The 19,797-nt window shown below is 43.6% G+C and overlaps 1 protein-coding gene across 4 annotated transcripts in view; it reads left to right on the top strand.

Annotated features, from left to right (window-relative positions):
* The window catches only part of LOC124789502 (F-box/LRR-repeat protein 2), a 551,725-nt gene that overhangs the window by 316,185 nt on the left and 215,743 nt on the right, over positions 1-19,797 (top strand). Inside the window, exon 1 of one of the 4 annotated variants that reach the window (XM_047256887.1) lies at positions 3,003-3,055. The exons of the other annotated variants lie outside the window; for them this stretch is intronic. Within the exon in view, the coding sequence (XP_047112843.1) occupies positions 3,041-3,055 (15 nt within the window). The 5' untranslated portion in view covers positions 3,003-3,040. Of the gene's footprint in view, positions 1-3,002; positions 3,056-19,797 lie in introns of those variants that run through there. 4 annotated transcript variants of the gene reach the window in all.

Below are 19,797 nucleotides of genomic sequence, written 5' to 3'. Positions count from 1 at the left end.
ACAGCAATAATTAGCATAACAAAGTAAGACAAAGCAAAGATGATGTTCTTTACAGGAAATTCTCAATATGTCCACCATCATTCCTCAACAACAGCTGTAGTCAAGGAATAATGTTGTGAACAGCACTGTAAAGCACGTCCGGAGTTATGGGGAGGCATTGGCGTCGGATGTTGTCTTTCACCATCCCTAGAGATGACGGTCGATCACAATACACTTGCGACTTCAGGTAAACCCAAAGCCAATAATCGCACGGACTGAAGTCTGGGGACCTGGGAGGCCAAGCATGACGAAAGTGGCGGCTGAGCACACGATCATCACTAAACGACGCGCGCAAGAGATCTTTCACGCGTCTAGCAATATAGGGTGGAGCGTCATCCTGCATAAACATCGTACGTTCCAGCAGGTGTTTATCAGCCAGACTGGGGATGATGCGATTCTGTAACATATCGGCGTACCTCTCACCCGTCACGGCAGCAGTTACAAAATCAGAATAACGCATTTCCTCGAAGAAAAAAGGCCCGATAACGGTAGATGTGGTAAATCAAACCCATATCGTGACTTTCTCGTCGTGCAATGAAGTTTCCACGTCAGTTCTAAGATTTTCGGTAGCCCAAATTCTGCAGTTGTGGGCGTTGACAGACCCTCGGAGCGTAAAATGAGCTTCGTCGGTCCACAGCACATTACTCAACCAATCGTCATCTTCCACCATCTTTTGAAACGCCCACACTGCAAATGCCCTCCGCTTCACTAAATCGCCAGGTAACAGTCCATGATGCCGATGGATTTTGTACAGATAGCATCGGAGGGTACGCTTAAGTGACAACGAAACAGTAGTGTATGGAATGCCGGTGCGACGTGCGACTGCAGGAGCGCTGAGTTCCCCGTGCATAGACGAACCCGCTACTGTCTCCATTTCTTCCTGAACTGTCTCAGCAGCATTACGCCTTGTGCTCGGTCGGCCACTACGGGGTCTATCGTCTAAACAACTCGTGGCTTCGAACTTCGAAATCATTCTCGCCACAGCTGCATTTATCAACGGATCTTTACCCGTTCGAATCCCCTTCCTGTGGCGATAGAATCGTAACGCTGAACTAGCACATTTCCCATTCTGATAATACAGCTTCACTAAAAGCGCCTTTTCAGGTAACGTCAACATGCTGCGACTGCTGGTGCATCTGATTCTCTCTCTTTTTTTTTTCTTTATTGATTTTCAATTCCCCCCGAAGGGGCGGGGCTGGCAGCAGCTTAGTATGCCGCTTTTCAGCCTATAGACTTTGTGAAAAATATGAAGAGAATAAATAATAAAAACAGGCGATAAAATCGGAGACTTAAAGAGTAACATGGCGAAAAAAAAAATCGTGGAACTGAAAACTAAGAACAGAGGGATGATAAAATACATACGAAACAGACAGGTAAAACAATAGACAGACAATTAAAAAAACACGGTGACAGTCTGGTTTCTGTTCGAAAGACAAGAAAGACGAACAACACTGAACAGTCAATGAAACACTGCACTAAAAAGTTGGCAAATGTGACATACCACAGCCGAGAGCAGGTGGGGGGGAAACTGGACAGATGATGGAAAAATAAAAAAGGGGGGGAAGGAGAGGAAAACCGAAGGGGGGGAGGCGGGAAAGGAGCCGATGGAGGATGAGGACCCATAAGAGGGGTGGGGGGTGCTGGGCAGACGCGACAGGGAGTGGGGAAGGCAGAGGAGGGGAATACAAAAGGACTCGGTGGGGGGGGGAGAAGGGAGATAGGGAGGGAGAGGTTTGGTGGGGAGAACACAGGATGGAAGGGGGGGAGAGGGAGCCCAGGGAAACGACGGAGGAAAGGAGAGGGGTGGGGATCAGAGTTGATAGGAGGGATAGATGGAGGGAGATAGGGCATCATCTGGGAAAGGGAGTTGATGGAAGCCGCCTTGGGAAAGGAGATGAAGGGTGTAGAGATGGGGGGTAGGGGGGACACAACAGTGAAGGCGTGGGAGGGGGCAGAGACGGGAGAGGAGAGGAGCAACCAGGGGGTGAGGGGGATCAAGGCGGCGGGAGGTGTAGAGTATGCGGATATGTTTGAGGAACAGGAGCAGACGGGGGAAAGGAATGAGGTCATAGAGGATCCGCATGGGGGACAGGAGGCGTATATGGAAGGCGAGGCGGAGTGCATGACGCTCAAGGATCTGGAGGGACTTATAGAATTTGGGGGGGAGGGGGGGCAGATACCCAGGCGGGACTGGCATAACAGAGGATGGGACGGATTAAGGATGTATAGGTGTGGAGGATGATAGAGGGGTGCAACCCCCATGTCTGGCCAGAGTGGAGTTTGAGGAGTCGGAGGCGGTTGTGAGCTTTGGATTGGATGGAGCGGAGATGAGGGATCGAGATGAGGTGACGGTCAATGGTGAGGCCGAGGTAGGCGAGGGTGAGGGTGAGGTGGACAGGACAGGCGCAAACAGTAAGGGAGAAATCCAGGAGCCGGAAGGAGCGAGTGGTACGACCTACGATGATTGCCTGAATTCTCTCTCTCATTACAGCTCCTTTTATACACGATTGTCATGCGCAGTCACTGACGTTTTGCTGTCCAGCGCCATCTGTCGGACATTTTCTGAACTTTGTTTTTTTTTTTGGTTCTAATAAAACCCCATGTCATTCCAAGCATGTGTGTCCATTTTTACCTCTCTATCTACATTATTTCGTGGTTTATTAGGTTTTCAACTTTATACTGACTTGTAACTCCCGCGAAAGTTTCGATAGACGCTAGTAGCTGAAGCGTTTTGATTTGAGGAGATCCGAAATTCGTGGCCGTCGTTACAACGGCCGTGAATCGGACGCCCGATCGAGCACGTGGCTGCCAGGGGAGATCCTGCAGAGGACGGGCCGGGCCACCTGGTGGAGGCGGGGGCGGCAGTTGCGGCGGCGGCGGCGGCGGCGGCCTGTCAGCGGGCGTGCCGCGGCGCGGCGCGGCGTCAGCGTGGGAGTGGCCCTATTTCTGTGCAGCGGCCAGCGGGCGGCCAGTGCAGCCGCAGGAGAGCCGCGAGCCGGACATGGAGGCCAGCGACGTCAGTATGCGCTCCCGCCACGCACAGCACACCGCCGCAGCCCGCCGTCTCCTCGCCTCGCCTCGCCTCGCCTCGCCTCCAGCCTAGGCAGTGTCTCGGGCAGCCAGACACTCGCGCACTGCCACCACACACCGCGGACCAGTTGGTCAATCTACAGCGAGCGCCACGTGCCGCCGCCATCTCCATCCTCCTCAGCCGTAGTGTCGAGCACAGTCACACTTCTTAATACTGCTAGCCAATGGAGAAATTAGGAACGACGAACTTCCACAACAGCTCCGCTAAACCACTGCTCCGAAACCAAAGAGGTGACCTCTGTTATTGTTTGGTTTACTAACAGGTAGAATATAGCTTGCCCGATCAGCGTTACTGCAGTAGAGGAAGGGGAGACGCCGGACACATTGCAGATGATTGGGAGCCCTTTACATCCAGCAACCTCTCATTGCTAATGCTCTGTCCTACACTGTTTACTCGACACAAATTATTGTTTAAACGCTGTTCTGTCTTTGATCTGATATGAGTACCAAACACTACACGTGGCGAATCCCAACTGCACCAACAAAATTTCAGATTTTTTTCAGGGATATTTTCCGAGTATTTTGTTATAAAAGACACGTTAGTCACTGTTGGATCGTTAAAAAGTAACAGTATTTCTTTTGATTCCTTACTCTCATCTGTCTTTCCATCTCTATCGCACTGAAAATATCTGCGCAACAGTGTAAATTTCATCGGTTTGGCCTGTGTGTTTTGTTTCGAAACAAACTTGTACAATTCACTCACGATACTTTCTGTTGACAACAGTAGCGGCCACTTTATTCTTAGACCTCAAGCCTGCATCCAGTACTGCTCTGTTCTGTCCCAGAGTTTGTTTTTCCAGCAGTAACAGCTGTACGTTACGGTGACACACAGCACTACAGATAGGTTTAATGATGGTCGGTTGGCCGAAATGCAGCTCCTGTACGGGTTTACTGAATGGGATGCAGGAGCAGTATAAAAATGCTGTTCTGAGCTGTGGGAAAAGTGTACTAGTTTCATCTGAGGATTGTTCCATTACTCTGTCTTTTGTCTTGTACGTTTCACTGAGTGCACATTACAGAATGTTTCGGAGCTGTCAAGGTATGTTTAAAGAAATAATGGTAACTACGGTAAGGGGCAAACAAATCATAATTATGAGTACATTATTACCCTCTAAGAAACCACCACTAACTGTCGGTTCCTTACGCCAAAATACTCAGAAAATATCCCAGAACAACCCCATAAATCTTGTCTGTGCAGTTTGGGTTCATACCGTATAAAGGACTCGAGTTTGGTAGCTTTAAATGATAAGCAAGTCGACTGTTCTGCTGAGGATGCACTATTGTCCGTATTCAATAACACAAAGTGAGAATGGAGCTACTAACAAGTGGCTGTCGAAAACATCATGGAATCATACTGGCACGATGGAGTTCAAAGATTACCTTCGCACGAGAAACGATTATCTTTAAAGTGAGAGTCCCACATCCAGGAAAATAAGAAAGTAACAACACGAACGCTAAGTTCACTCCCATAGCCCTTTACTAGATTTGATCGTGCTGGATTTGGCATACTCGACTTCTTCCATGAAAGCAGTGAAACTAACGTGGAATCTGAATCACATTAAAGATTAGAACGTTTCACTCACGGAAAACAATGTTACAGGTGAATATCATGCTAACTTCCAGAATGAGAAAAAGTCTAGTGAAAATGCATATCGAATACTAAATCTCTACTGTACAACTCTGGTACTTGCTGTCAAATTACTCCACTATGAACATTCATGAAAGAAAATTATTGTATTAATCCCTAATATACGCAGTTTACTTCTTTTTATGTAGGTGAACCTTTTTTCAAAGACCTTATTAATAGTTAAAAAGGGAATTGAGAAAATATGCTTTTACTGTGCTCTTAAAACTTTATTATACGTTTTTACAGTCTATAAACCTTCAATTACTATTTTACTGTAATATCTTATGTAATACAAACAGATATCTACAACTTTTGTATTCACCTCAACGCCGTAGTCACCTGTGAGTAACATACAACCCTTTTTTTTATATACCTAAGTTGGCGGGTGTAACACAGCAACTACAGTTTGATAAATAACGACGAAAAAGCACGATTTCTGACTTCTGGCTGTAAACGTATCTGTTTACTTCTACACAGTCCCTTGACAGAAAATGTTCACTTACGCTTTCCGAAACTTAAATGTAGTCGCGGAAAATAACTCTGAGGAGTGGTATGAGAATTTCTGTGAATTTTTACTCAAGATTTGTAACAAAATGGATCAGTACTTTTTGTTGATATACACATGCTAATCTTACGTAGAATAGAATGAAGTACTCACTGAGACCATACAACAAACTTTCTGTGAAAACGGGAGTAATGGAAAATATGTTTCGTAAAAGGGAGAATTTGCTTGTAGTCTATCATTTTAATGAATTTGAAAATGAAAGATATGCACCACTTTTCAGAAAGCCGAGAGGGGGGGGGGGGGAGGAATGGAGAATGACGTAAGAAATGTAACACAGATCCATCAAACACAATCTGTAAAAACCACTGCTCTTAATTGTAGATGTTATAAGGTCCATGATGCACTCAATATTTAAGTGAAATGAAATAACAAACGAAAAATCCACTGAACAGAGTTTCTCCTTTCAACTACGCAAAGAAATTCGCTTCAGAAATTCAGGCGATTAACAGAGAAGTTCCCAAAAAAGAGACAAGGTTGCCTTATTAGAAGAATGATCGAAAAAGTTATGGGTTCGTTCACACTATGTTCGTACCTGTGGATGCCTAATTGTAAATTCAAGGTTATAGCAGCGAGCTTAAGTTAGCGGATGAGGCATTAGCCCTCACAATAGGATTTGCTTAGTACTGTGTATTTTGCTTAGTACTGTGTATGTTTTGCAGGATTAAGTCATAGTTTTCGGTCACCATCAGACTTTAACTGACTATAGTCGTCAAAGAAGTTACAATGTTTGAAAACAACGTTGGGAAAGATGTTACTCATGTAGACTAAAGCACAGACACAGGAAATGTCACCTTTGGCAATGTGAGGATAATGTAATTAAGAAGATAAAAGAATGAACAATAAACAAATATGTAGGGATCAAACTAGGAGAAACATTAACTTTGAAGTCGAAAAACGGTGCCTATGTAACAATTTGCTACTCAGCAAAGCGGAATGATAATCTCACTACGATGGCAGCAGTGTCATGCTTACGCCCGTGAAACAGGGAGAGGGAAGTAATACTGTGGACTGTGGTACACTTCAGCTATCTTGCAAGTGGAGCGATGTCACACTTCCCCACTTGTCACCATGTTTACGAGCGACACATTTCGCGGAAGACGAAAATCTACTTCTGAAATCCGAATACTATGTTCTCCGTCGTGTTTACATTTTAGGCCTGTATCTATTTTGCTAATCCGATCAAATATCGGAGTCCGAGCGTCATGGATTATGTAAATGTGCTGTTCGGATTAAGTCAACTCTGTGAAGTGACATTACCAGCGCCTGCGCAGTTTTTTTATTTAACGGACAGAGGTGTTTGTTCAAGTAGAGATGCTTAAAAATCTTATCCGTACAAGACTGTTTTATTACTTCCGCCAAATCAAGTGCATTATAAAAAATAATTTCGAAGTGATCATTGACTGAACATAATCGTAATAAAACATTTTGGACTCTTAAAATGGCTGCAAAGGGGTAAAGACATTGCGAGTAATCAACAAAAAGAATTTGCATGATGCTCTAGACTCTAGAACATTTAAACCAATGGTACAGGTTTGGGTAGTCGCGTAGCGTATGGGTAAGAAACATATACTCGACAAGCAACCGATTGTGAGTTAGAATCCCTCCGGGTGCTTTGAAATATTTAAATATTTATTGAAATGACTTTAATCATTATTTTTATTCAGTAAATTCTATTTATTTTATTCCTAATTTTTTTTCCACGACATTTTAATCGTTATATTAAGTTTTCTAATTGTCTACCATCTTATAGCCTGTTTCAAAAACTCCCCCTGTGAGTAACCGAACGTTTTATCACCAGCAAATGATTGAGGACGAGACCGTTTGCCAGTAAGAGAAGGTGGGCATAATAATTTGCAAATTAGCCTGCTACGAAGGGCAATATGGTTGTAGCCAATTGGTTTTGTTTTATTAATTTAGTAAATATTTCGTCACCTGTGTATCTTGTTTCGTGAAAGAAAGATGAAATGTGATTCTCCTCATATAAATAAAGAAAAGACTTCATGGTCCACTTGTCAGCCGGCCGCGGTGGCCGACGGTTCTAGGCGCTTCAGTCGGAACAACGCGATTGTTACGGTCGCAGGTTCGAATCCTGCCTCGGGCATGAATGTATGTGATGTCCTTAGGTTGGTCCGAGCGAGGTGGCGCAGTGGTTAGACACTGGACTCGCATTCGGGAGGACGACGGTTCAATCCCGCGTCCGGCCATCTTGATTTAGGTTTTCCGTGATTTCCCTAAATCGCTCCAGGCAAATGCCGGGATGGTTCCTTTGAAAGGGCACGGCCGACTTCCTTCCCCGTCCTTCCCTAATCCGATGAGACCGATGACCTCGCTGTCTGGTCTCCTTCCCCGAAACAACCAACCAACCAACCAACCTTAGGTTGGTTAGCTTTAAGTAGTTCTAAGTTCTAGGGGACTAACGACCTCAGATGTTAAGTCCCATAGTGCTCAGAGCCATTTGAACCATTTTGAATCCATTTGTGAGTAACAGACTGCCGTTCTGGTTTTTGGCTCATATATGAGAAGTGAATACTTAACAATCACCCAAAACCACCACCTGCGTGCATGACAGATAAGAGCTGACCGGCATTTTCATTGGATAATACTCCTCGGTCACTTTGCCAACATTTATTTAGAGTGTAATGTGTGTGGGTCCATGTTTCATCTAAGTAAACCACCGGCCGTTTTTATGATGCTTCATTCTTCTGTAAAATGAAATTTGCTATGCCCTTTTTACAACTGTGTCCTCTCGTTCGACGTAACATGTTTGTTTTGGCATTTTCTAAAAGTAAATCTCATACACAGAAAGAAAGTCTAAGATTTTCCTTGCTAGACTGTTAAGTTCAGTTCTGTCAGAAAAAAAAGCTGTGCAGTTTTCCAGAACTTAGTTTTTTTACATTGTTCGTAATAGCGTTGAAATTGCTTGCTGATAATACATTTATCTATATCGTCATTGGAATTCTTATTCAGAGCACCATGCTTGTCCTTCTTGGGCGCAGAAACTTGAATTCTTCACTGTTCCGCTTCGTGTCCCTTCTCCCGTAATTTGCAAACCATCCTAAAAAAAAAAGCTTTATCATTTTGGTTGCACCTTCCATCGCCTTCTCCGCTGGTACGATAAATCCCTTCTCTTTCTCATTGTTAATAAATTTAATCACGTCAACCGCAAACCGTCGCTCTTTCCCGCGAGGACATTTTCCGCGCTCAATGTCCATGCTTGCACTGCGACATAGGTCTACTTTAATCGGAGTGTGACTGTAACTAGTCACGTGACCAACTTAGTTCCTGCTATTGCCGCATTACCACTTCGCCTTGGCGGGTAATACATTAAATTAACAATCCCAATAAACTAAAATTAGTACTTGACAAGACTACTAAAGAATAGCTTGAAGAGGTATTATATATGGAAAGTGATAAACTGAGTAAGACATGGAACAGAGAATTTTAAGTACAGAAATATGAAAAACACAGGCAACACAATAGAACAAATTAAATAAATACAGAAAAATGGAGGAAAAGAAAGAAACAGTGTGGGAAGTAATGAGAAACAGAGGATTAAGTGAAGTTTAGAAGAGAAGTATTGAGCTGCGTTTGGTCGTTTAACCTTATATACGATCTATGAATCAGATGTTTGTTCATTTCAAAGTGCTTCCAACAGATTGAATTTTTTATCTTTGTTTCCTAAATGGACATAGGACTGTGGCTGGTAGTTGTGGCCCTCACTCAGTACATGCTCAGCATATGTGAAGTCATTATTGTGCAACCTCCACCTGCGCTCATGTTCAGCCAGCCTACTTACTTTCTCTCTCTCTCTCTCTCTCTCTCTCTCTCTCTCCCCCTCTCCCTCTCCCTCTCCCTCTCCCTCTGTCTCTCCGTGTTTGACACCATGAAACTTCTCACAATCATGTAATTTTATATACTCCACTGTTCGCTAGTTCTCTTCGCTGTTGGAAGTACACCGAGGTGTGGTATTTTTCACGCAGCAGGAAATCCTGTCGTTGCAGGGTTTCAGTGTTTTGACTGGGCTGTGTGATACCTGTCCCAGGTATGGTGCTGTACACCACTTACTGCGGACAGTGGAAGGGGCAGCAGGAGGAGGATAGAGGAGGGGTATAATTTTCAATTTCTGTGTCCTATGGAAGGTATGATCAATCAGGACAGGATTTTAGCCATTGGTTGAGGCAATGAATTTAATTTTATCTAATTCGCTTTGAAATCATCTTTGGACATGGGAACGGATATGAGACGGTGCACTACTGAGTGGAAAGTTGCATGTTTGTGTGTTACTGAGTGCTGTGAGCCGGCCCGTGTGTCCGAGCGGTTCTAGGCGCTACAGTCTGGAACCGCGCGACCGCTACGGTCGCAGGTTCGAATCCTGCCTTGCGCATGGATGTGTGTGATGTCCTTAGGTTAGTTAGCTTTAAGTAGTTCTAAGTTCTAGGGGACTGATGACCTCAGTAGTTAAGTGCCATAGTGCTCAGAGCCATTTGAACCATTTGACTGCTGTGAGCAGGAAGGTGTTACTGTTCCGGTGGTTGTAGTTTTTCTGTACATTTTAAAATAATGTGTTTGTGTACTGATGTCAATGCGTAGTTCTAGGAAGTTTATGGATTTATTGCCAGTCTCATCTGTGAACTGAATGTTTTTATGCTGACTATTTTAAGCAATGAAAAAATGTTTCGAGCTGTCTTGTAGTGCTTGTCCACGTACGTAATACATCACCTACATATCTGACCAAATATTTAATATTTGCTCTCAAAGGTTCTTTATTAAAAATATGTTGTTCGAAATGGTGCATGAATAATGAGCCAAAAGTGGACTAAGAGACTGGAGCTAAGCCATCTGTTTATACAAAAATCCCTTGGAAGTGGATATCGTTTTGTGCTAAGCATGTCTGTGTGGCCAGTCGCAAGTAATTCCATTCCACAAGGCTGACATTAGACCTGTACATCAACTCTGTAAGAATATCAACGCAATCGCATAATAGTATGTTGTTACAAATGTCAGTTCCATCTTTTACTCATTTGCTGTATCACTTTCCACATGTAATACCTCTTCAAGCTATTCCTGAGTAGTCTTGTCAAATACTAATTTTGTTTTATTGGGATTAGTAATTTAGTGTAAACTGTTATGTACGCAATGTTTTTAGAGCTATTTTTCCTGGTTTACTCCCTCTATATTCATTTACTGTTCAGTTTTTTTACCTTTTCAAATGAATTACCACTGCATTGTCAAAGATGATGTTTATGTGTTTGTGCCTCATTCTAGATGAGTAACAACATTTTCAATGTTGTTTAGAAATATTGTAACTTCTTTGACGACGATGTCAGTTAAAGTCTGATGACGGCCTCGTAAGCCGAAAACCGGCTAACTAAATAAACTAATCTTGTAGAACATACGCAGTACTGTGCTTCTCACGTATTGTTACGTTGTTCTACCATGGAGCGAAGGAAGAAGTTAATGTCTGCAGAAGTTCCTCCATAGCTACTACTTCAACGCCGTCTATCTTGTAAATAGGAATAAATTACTCGGCTTTAACAATTACTCGCCTCTAACAACTATTTTTTATTTTTTATTTTTTAATAAAACGCGTTACACCTCATTGTTTTAGGCATCTTCAGTGAAATACGAAGAACTAAAAGATATAATTGTTAGCTTTACTGCGAGAAACAGAGTGTTTCATAGCAGCATTTTTACGTTAACGTAATATTCGCAGGGTTTAACTTGATATTCACATCTTTCTTGTGTAAATAATGCAAGCACTGAGTTAATGTAAATGCTGTGAAACATTAAATACCCCAGGAGAAAATATTCGTAGTTACAATCATTTTATTTCGTTGTAGACTTCTGTGGGTACTTAAAAGGTAAAGTAAAACATCACTGGTTAAAAAGAGTAACAGAAATTCAATTCCACAACGCGGGTAACAGTTACTATTATCTAGATGATAAAAAAATCAGTAATATTTCCGGTATGAGTCCGACGCATACAATGCTGACCATTAAAATTGCAACACCAGGGAGGATAGCAATAACTAAATTGTATGTATACAGCGTAGTAGATATACATAATTAAATTTCTAGGTGATTTGAGCTACACATGGTACGAAATTTAGTGTGCACAGCTGCAACCTGTGGCAGCATTAATGTTTCTAACACGGCTGGGTTTCGAGTGCAGCTGACTTTGGATGACAGACACGGGTTTATCATTCCTTGCTGCTTCAGCTCTATGCCACAGCTCATCAATCGTAGACGCCGGGGAGTGACAATTTGGCAGCCTCTCTGGAGCCCATAGCCAGATGTTTTAAATGAGCGCGAGACCTGGAGAATGTGCTGGACAGGACAACAGTTGAACACCCTCTGTATCGAGGTAGTTCAGTGCAACACGGACAACATACGGTCTTGTGTCAACTTATTGCAGTAGGATGTCACGTAGACTTCGAAGACAGGGCACAGCTACCGCATTAACTCGTCAGAAATTTAGCGGCTGCTGTCCAAATTACCGGCAACGCGAACCGAAGGTGATCGCGTTGGTACCCACTTGCACACCATACTATGTCAGTTGGCGAGCCCTTATGGCACTGGCGAATGTAGTCTGGCAACATTGGTTCTCCTAGGGTGTCCACAAGCGTGTAAGTCTATCTCGATACTGTACACAGAACGGAGACTTGTCATAAAAAATGAAATACTGCCACTAGTGCATCAAGTGCTGTTAGGCACACCACTGTGACCGCCCCGCTCTCTGCTGCCGGGAGTGCTGTTTACAGTTTGTGGTGCTGCAGACGTCGTCGCCCTTTCCGTGTGAGTACTTGCCTTGCTACAAACGTGTCCATTTCCTGGCGTAAACGACTTTACATTTCTACATAGCTGAGCAAACAATATCTGTTCTCTCGGGCGCTAGTCGCGTGGGACCGTTGAGATCCTGCATGACGCTCACTACGGTACCGCACATACTCGCCATCACCGATTTCGTCCAGATTTATGCTATATCAGAGCTTCGGAAGAAATGAAAGTGACAGAAGTGAATCATCCATATGGCGAAACGTTTAGAAAGGAATAACGTTTTTGGCGCGGGTCGGACGAGGCAAGAGTCGTTTATGTTAGCGTAGATACAAGACAGCGGTAGGCGCATCGAAAAGCGTCCAGAACAGTAATGCGTCGGTCGTGGGTTCGAATCTCTAAGGTGCCACTTCTTTATTTTAAGTTTTTACGTTATTTTTCACTGCAGATTAACCGAAAGAATGCTCAAGATTAAAATTTTGTATTTGTGGGGATCCACTGGCAGCAGATACATAATAAACGGAAATACGGTCCGTAGTAGGCTATAACGTGATTTTTAGTTAATAGTGCGATTAGCTAATTTCGACTACTTGTCATTGTCAAGCACTTGTCAACATGGAAAAGCACTACATTGTCTGCATGCATTGCATATGTAACTAAGTTAGTTATAATTAAGTTAATTATACATGCGATGCATGCAGACAATGTAGTGGTATTCCACGTTGGTTTTACCAGTGCTTGAGCGTGACAAGTAGTCAAAACTAGCTAAAAGCACGATTAAATAAAAATCACGTTACAGTCTACTAGGAGCTTATTTACGTTTATTGGTGCTCAAGATATATTAATTAATATTTTCGTTAAAGAAAGGCAAAGGATAATTCGAGATTGCAAATAAATTTCCAGGAAAGGATTCTATGGTATACACAAGAACTTCGTATATAAAATTAGATATCTTTATCATTTTGCGTTCATGATTTACGCATGCTGGGGGTAAATTAATCTTAAAAACAGCGGAAGCACTGATTTCCTCGGCATCTCGCACACATTAGAAACGCCACATTTTTACAATTACTTGTTGTTGTTGTGGTCTTCAGTCCTGAGACTGATTTGATGCAGCTCTCCATGCTACTCTATCCTGTGCAAGCTTCTTCATCTCCCAGTACCTATTGCAGCCTACATCCTTCTGAATCTGCTTAGTGTATTTATCTCTTGGTCTCCCTCTACGATTTTTACCCTCCACGCTGCCCTCCAATACTAAATTGATGGTCTCAGAACATGTCCTACCAACCGATCCCTCCTTCTAGTCAAGTTGTGCCACAAGCTCCTCTTCTCCCCAATTCTATGCAATACCTCCTCATTAGTTATGTGATCTACCCATCTAATCTTCAGCATTCTTCTGTAGCACCACATGTCGAAAGCTTCTATTCTCTTCTTGTCTAAACAATTACCTAGTTGATTTAAATTTTCTGTACAAAAACCAACTTGTTTTACGTTCATAAAAGGTTCTCTCTCATCGCACAGTTTCGCAGCAAACCACACGTAACGCATTATTTCGACAAATATTGGCAATAATAGCTGGTGATGTAGAACGGAATGTATTTTGATGCAGTCTTCTCTGGACGTGACTTCTTTTTCTTTCTGTACATAAAAGCAATTTTCAATTTTTTTTTGTGGTGCCGTACGCTATCGACACCACAGAAGGTAATCCTCGTCAAGAAGTTGGCTGTAACTCATATGACTCCCCCGTCAATATACGGCTGGCTCCGAGGGACAACCCTCTGCAGGACGCGTGACTAAAGAAGACTCCGCACCGATACCAACCAGTCTGACAGTAGCGTTCTATCATGCATTCAAAGCCTTACTACTAGTTAGCTTGTATTGTTATTGTATACGGCGAACCCTCCTGTCTCGCAGAATCGTTTCGGAGTATAATTGGACTTGCTAAACTGTAGTTAAGTAAACCAGAATTACGTACATATTACGTGTGCTTTTCATTACTTTTCACTCGTCTCAGCAGCCACCAATTCTCTGGCATCCACCCCTGGGCCGATCTAATATTTTGAAGAAATTCAGCCGTCCCCTGTGGCCGCGCAGTTCTAGGCGCTTCAGTTCGGAACCGCGCTGCTACTACGGTCGCAGGTTCGAATCCTGCCTCGGACATGGATGTGTGTGATGTCCTTAGGTTAGTTAGGTTTAAGTAGTTCTAAGTCTAGGGGACTGATGCCCTCAGATGTTAAGTCCCATAGTTCTTAGAGCCATTTGAACCATTAAAAAAAAAATATTTAGACGACGATAAAATTGGACATCGCAGAGCTGCAGAAGTGGAGTGGATTGGGAGGGGAGTGAGAATCACTTTAATACTGTACTACAACAGTCCTTCATCTTGAAACATTCTCGTCATACAGTTGATGATTTGTTTGTCCTTAGGAGTCAAATAACAGAAGAAATCTGTTCTCCTGCACATTCGGTTTTGTCAGCTAAAATACGATATATTGAGCATTTTCTGTGTTTATTTACAATGTAAATAATGTAAAAATTGAAAATAAAAAGTTTCCTGACAGGGACTCGATACAACGATCCTCGGATTATCGTTCTGCAAAGTTTGTTCTGCAGCAACCACTGGCTGTCTACGGCTACAAAAGCGTCTCGTGCAGCATTCGACACGCGCCAGGAACGCTATTTTTCCTAAACGCTTGACCGTCTGGAGCTCCCATTCTGTCAGTTTCGTTTCTGGCCAAGTTATGCACGTAGCATAAATATGGACAAAATCGGTGGTGACGAGTAGGTGCGGTCCCCTTGTTAGTATGGCCCTCCAGACCCCATGGATTCCATATCTACATAACATTTGTGATGTTCCTCCGACACGTGCTGGTAAAAATTCCTTCTTTTAGATGAGACCTAACACGGACTTCTCACAACCAATCAACATTCAGGTGCGATTTTAGAATGAGAAACGCACTGCATATGTTGTACAGTTCCACTGAAATGATGAATATTTGAATAGTCAAGCACTTACTGAACTTCATGTCAGCTTGACGTTAGTTGCTAGTCCCCTTCATTACGTTTTAATCTTAGCGGCTAGCGGTATATATCTAAGAAATCGAAGAGCTGCAAAAAGCTCAGTACATAACAGTTGTTTGATTTCAAAAATGGCTCTGAGCACTATGAGACTTAACATCTATGGTCATCAGTCCCCTGGAACTTAGAACTACTTAAACCTAACTAACCTAAGGACAGCACACAACACCCAGTCATCACAAGGCCTGACCCCGCCGGGAATAGAACCCGGGAACCCAGGCTTGTTTGATTTGCTGGTGAAAGAAGATACATGAAGGTAGAGCTTATTTTACTATAATATATGGTGATTCAGATCAATCATGCTCCACCTCAAACACTGCCCTCCCTTCTTCATGACAGATATGCCCCCCCTCCCTCTAGTACACTTCCTGCAGTATGCTGATGACACCGCCTTCCTTGCCCTCGCTCCAACTCTTCAACGGTCCCAACGCCTTCTCCAGAATCACCTTGACCTTTTTGCCGCATGGTGCAACCAGTGGCTCCTGGAAATCAATCTTTCCAAGACCTAGGCAATCATCATAGGTCATACCACTTGCTCCTTCCAGCTCCTTGATTTCTTCCTTACCATCTGCGCCCATCCTGTCTGCCTCTCCCCCACCCTCACCTAGCTTGGCCTCACCATTGACCGTCACCTCACCTGGATCCCTCATCTCTGCTCTCCAATTCAAAGCCCACAACCACCTCCGACTCCTCAAACTCCTCTTGGGCTGGACATAGGGGTTGAACCCCTCTACCATCCTCCACACCTACAAGTCCTTAATCTGTCCCATCCTCTTTTACGCCAGTCCCGCCAGGATATCCACCCCCCCCCCCCCTCACACAATTTCTGCATCCTCTACACCTTCTGCTGCCTTGATCCCCCTCATCCCGTGGTTGCTCCTCTCCTCTCCAACCGCCACCCTCTGCCACACCTTCACTGTTGTGTCCCCCCGACTCTTCACGTCTACACCCTTCACCTCCATTCCCCCTCCCAGATGATGCCCTCTCTCCCTCCATTTATCCCTCCTATCAACTCTGATCCTCACCTCCCCCTCCAATCCTCTGTCCTTCCCCAGGCTCCCTCTTCCCCCCTTCCATCCTGTTTTTCCCCACCTGCCCTCTCTCTGCCTCACTTTTCTCCCCTGAGTTCTTTTTGCTCTACCCTCCACTGCCTTTCCCTCTCCTTCTCGCTTCTACCCACCCCCTTTTCTATGTCCCCTCCCTCCATCGGCTCTCCTTTTTTTTCTTTTCCTCTTCTCCCCCCCTTTTCCCCCTCATAGGTCCGGGTCCTCCCCCCCCCCCCCCCCTATAGTGCTGTTCTAAATGAGTGTTCAGTGTTGTGCGTCCCCTGTCAGTGTTGCAAACAGCCACCATACTGTCGCTAGTCGTGTTTTTGTCTCGTGCGAACAGATTTTTAATTGTGCATGTCTCCTTGCTGTGTGTCTTCATCCAAATCGTCAGCGCCGTGTTTGTATTGTAAGTTCTGCAACTTTCCGCCATTTTACTGTTATTAACAAAGTCACCATTTTATAGTCTTTTTTGTATTGTTTGTTCTCCCACAATTGTTTTGTTTAACTTTCTCTTCGCCGTAGAGCAGCGTATTAAGCAGTTGTCAGCCCGCCCCTCCCCAGGTGGGGGGAATTGAAAATCAATCAAGAAAAAAAAAGTCATGCTCATTACAGAACTAGATTTCTTTTTCGTTGCGCTTCCTGTCAAGACTGGTCATTAGTAACTGCATTCCTTCAGTTTATTTGTTCTATGTTGTCAAAACAGCTGTTACACCGATTCGTATTTCCAATATTTTCGTCGATATCATTTAGAAATACGGGTGCGATACCAAGGCTGCCTGTAGTTCATTTTCCTTCATCGTGTGGTGCGATATAATGCTGTGAGCTGGTGAAGCAGCGCGCGGAGAATGAGAGCCGCGTGTGCTTGGCAGGGCGTTCCCCGCTGCCCCGGCGCCCGCCTGTATCTGCAGATTTGTTTTGGAGCGCCGCCCGCTCGCCGCTGGCCCGGGCTGATCCAGCAGCACGGCGCCTCAATGGCGCACCAGCCCACCAGTCCGCACTGGGCTGCTTACAAAGCAGTATACACTTACCAATGAGAACATACTACAAAACGATGAAAAACTGCAAAATATCTACAAAACCCATCTCTGTTGCTTTGTTATTACGACTGCTATACGTGTCCACCACTAGCTGGCCAAGTAGCTCGTACTGAAAACTGCACTACCCTTCGAAGTGACACAAATACCTGACACTTTTTTCAACATAGCCACCAAGTCTCTGTGAGCAACGGTCGGAACCTTCTAGCAGTTGTTCAGTTCCTTGATGGTACTTTGTTCACAGAACCACTGGAGAACCGCTGTGTACTCCTCGTCGTTGGAAAATCTCTTTGTCCCCAGCCTCCTCCCCCCCCCCCCCCCCCTCCCCTGGATGTACTTTCAGCACACCGAAAAAATGCAAACTGCTCGGTGTAAGGCCTGGACTGTACGGTTGATCAGAATCACCCACATCTGTGAGACCTTGATCAAACTGTTGGCACCATCCCACTACGCCTCGACTGGACACTGCATTTGGTTCACAAATCGCCAGAATTTGACGATCAATTTAGATGTTTCTCTCACAGGAATCGTACTACCCTATGTTCTTTAATTTTCGAGTACGTTTGCAGTGCCGCGCCATGTCATCCTTGCACTGTGATGGACTTGTTATCTGTACCGCAGCAGAATTGTGGCTTCAGGGAACACGGGACATGTGCTGTTTTCTGACAATGCGTCACTCTTGTTGCGCAATGATCTTTGCATGAAACGATATGTGTAGCTTACTTTCTGAAGTCCCTACGTAAAATCCACCTGTGTAATTAGTTAACTTTTAGAGTAAAAGGATCAGGAAAGTAAAAATTAAAATAACAGATACGTAAAAGAATAATACATATTAGTTATTGTACAAAAACTTTAAAACGTTTAAAACGTACAAGGTAACAGACGAGCAAATGCAGCCAGTCGAAAGAGGCCACCAGTTGCAACAATGTTGAGCGTCGAGCGTGGCAATCGCCAACAATACATTGAGCGGACTGGTATAACCATTAGCCCTTCACTTAGCAAACCCAAAGTTTATACAGGAAAAATAATTTCACAAATTTTTTTCATCGTGTATAGCCACATGGACAATCTTATGTGGCTTTTTTATAATTTTGATTTTCATGTTTCGAAAATACAAACTATTTCTTATAAGGAACATACACAATTTGAGGTACATGTTCTACCCACACGGCCACAGGAACACAAAGTAGTATTCCAGTCTTCTTTCTCATCGAAATACACAAATACTGATGCTGTACTTCATTTCTAGTCATATTAGCAGTCGATGTTATCTTCTGCCTCCCTTAGTTCAAATGGTTGAAATGGCTCTGACCACAATGGGACTTAAACTTCTGAGGTCATCAGTCCACTAGAACTTAGAACTACTTAAACCTAACTAACCTAAGGACATCACACACATCCATGCCCAAGGCAGGATTCGAACCTGCGACCGCAGCGGTCGCGCTGTTCCAGACTGTAGCACCTAGAACCGCTCGGCCACTCCGACCTGCGCCTCCCTTATTATTGCGTCCATTATTGAAAAGCCAAAGAACGACTTGAAGTACTGCTGTAGTGCGTCGCCAAAGTCTAAAATAGAAATCTTTTGTTGTGTTTGAAGAAACGTCTTCTTTTATCCGCTTGTACATATGGATGATTTTTTTCCCCCTGCTCTAAATATTGTCATTTTTCGAATCTTCAGAATCAACATCGTTCATATTTTGATCCCGTATTTGATGCTCTTGTCACCATAGGAGATTTCCTAGAAGGAACAGCCTGCCTAAAGTCAGGATCATTGTTTCTGTCATATGCTGGGATTTCAGTCTCAGTAACAATTTGTCCATTTTATTTGGACTGTTGAGCTCCATGGCCGTGGATAATGATATTTCACTATAACAATACAGCAACCAGCCAAAGTGGCTGGTTGCTGTATTTTTATAGTGAAATATCAGTCTCAGTGTCTCCTATTGGATCACCGCGTGACAGATACGAAGTTTCAAGAAACATTAAAACATACAGCTGTTTCCTTCTGAAATAGAAGGAGGGGGAATCCATTTACTTCCGTGAAATTGAGCATAGATTGTCAATTTTGTCCACAAGCAACATGCTTAAAAAATATGACTAAATCCAATAAAAATTGGCCATGGATTTGCAATTTTGCCTACAAGCAACACTATTTTTGTAACCAATTTTATGTACTCCAGACCGTACAGCACGATATATTTAGCATTACAGCTCAGCTTTACAAATTCTACTTCTAAAGAAATGCAGGGATTATTGTGAATCAGAAGACGCACAGAATAAAAAATACCTTCACAGACATGTCGTACTACTTATACAGACAACCACGCAAAAACTCTGAAGTTGGCCGCTGACAATTTTTGCAACTATGAATACTGAATATCTTTTATCACAGAGAGCAAGTGTTGCTTGTAAAACCGTACTGGATGCACATATGTCAGAATACAATCATAAAATCTCAGAAATGTTCATAAACATGGAGATCCTCCACAAAGCCAACAAGGGGCGGTGTCTAGACGTGTTGGAAGAGGTTGTAATATATTT

This window comes from Schistocerca piceifrons, chromosome 3 (assembly GCF_021461385.2).
Source record: "Schistocerca piceifrons isolate TAMUIC-IGC-003096 chromosome 3, iqSchPice1.1, whole genome shotgun sequence".
Lineage (NCBI taxonomy): Eukaryota > Metazoa > Arthropoda > Insecta > Orthoptera > Acrididae > Schistocerca > Schistocerca piceifrons.
Note: the sequence above shows the minus strand (reverse complement) of the source record. Positions and strands in the feature narration are given on the sequence as shown.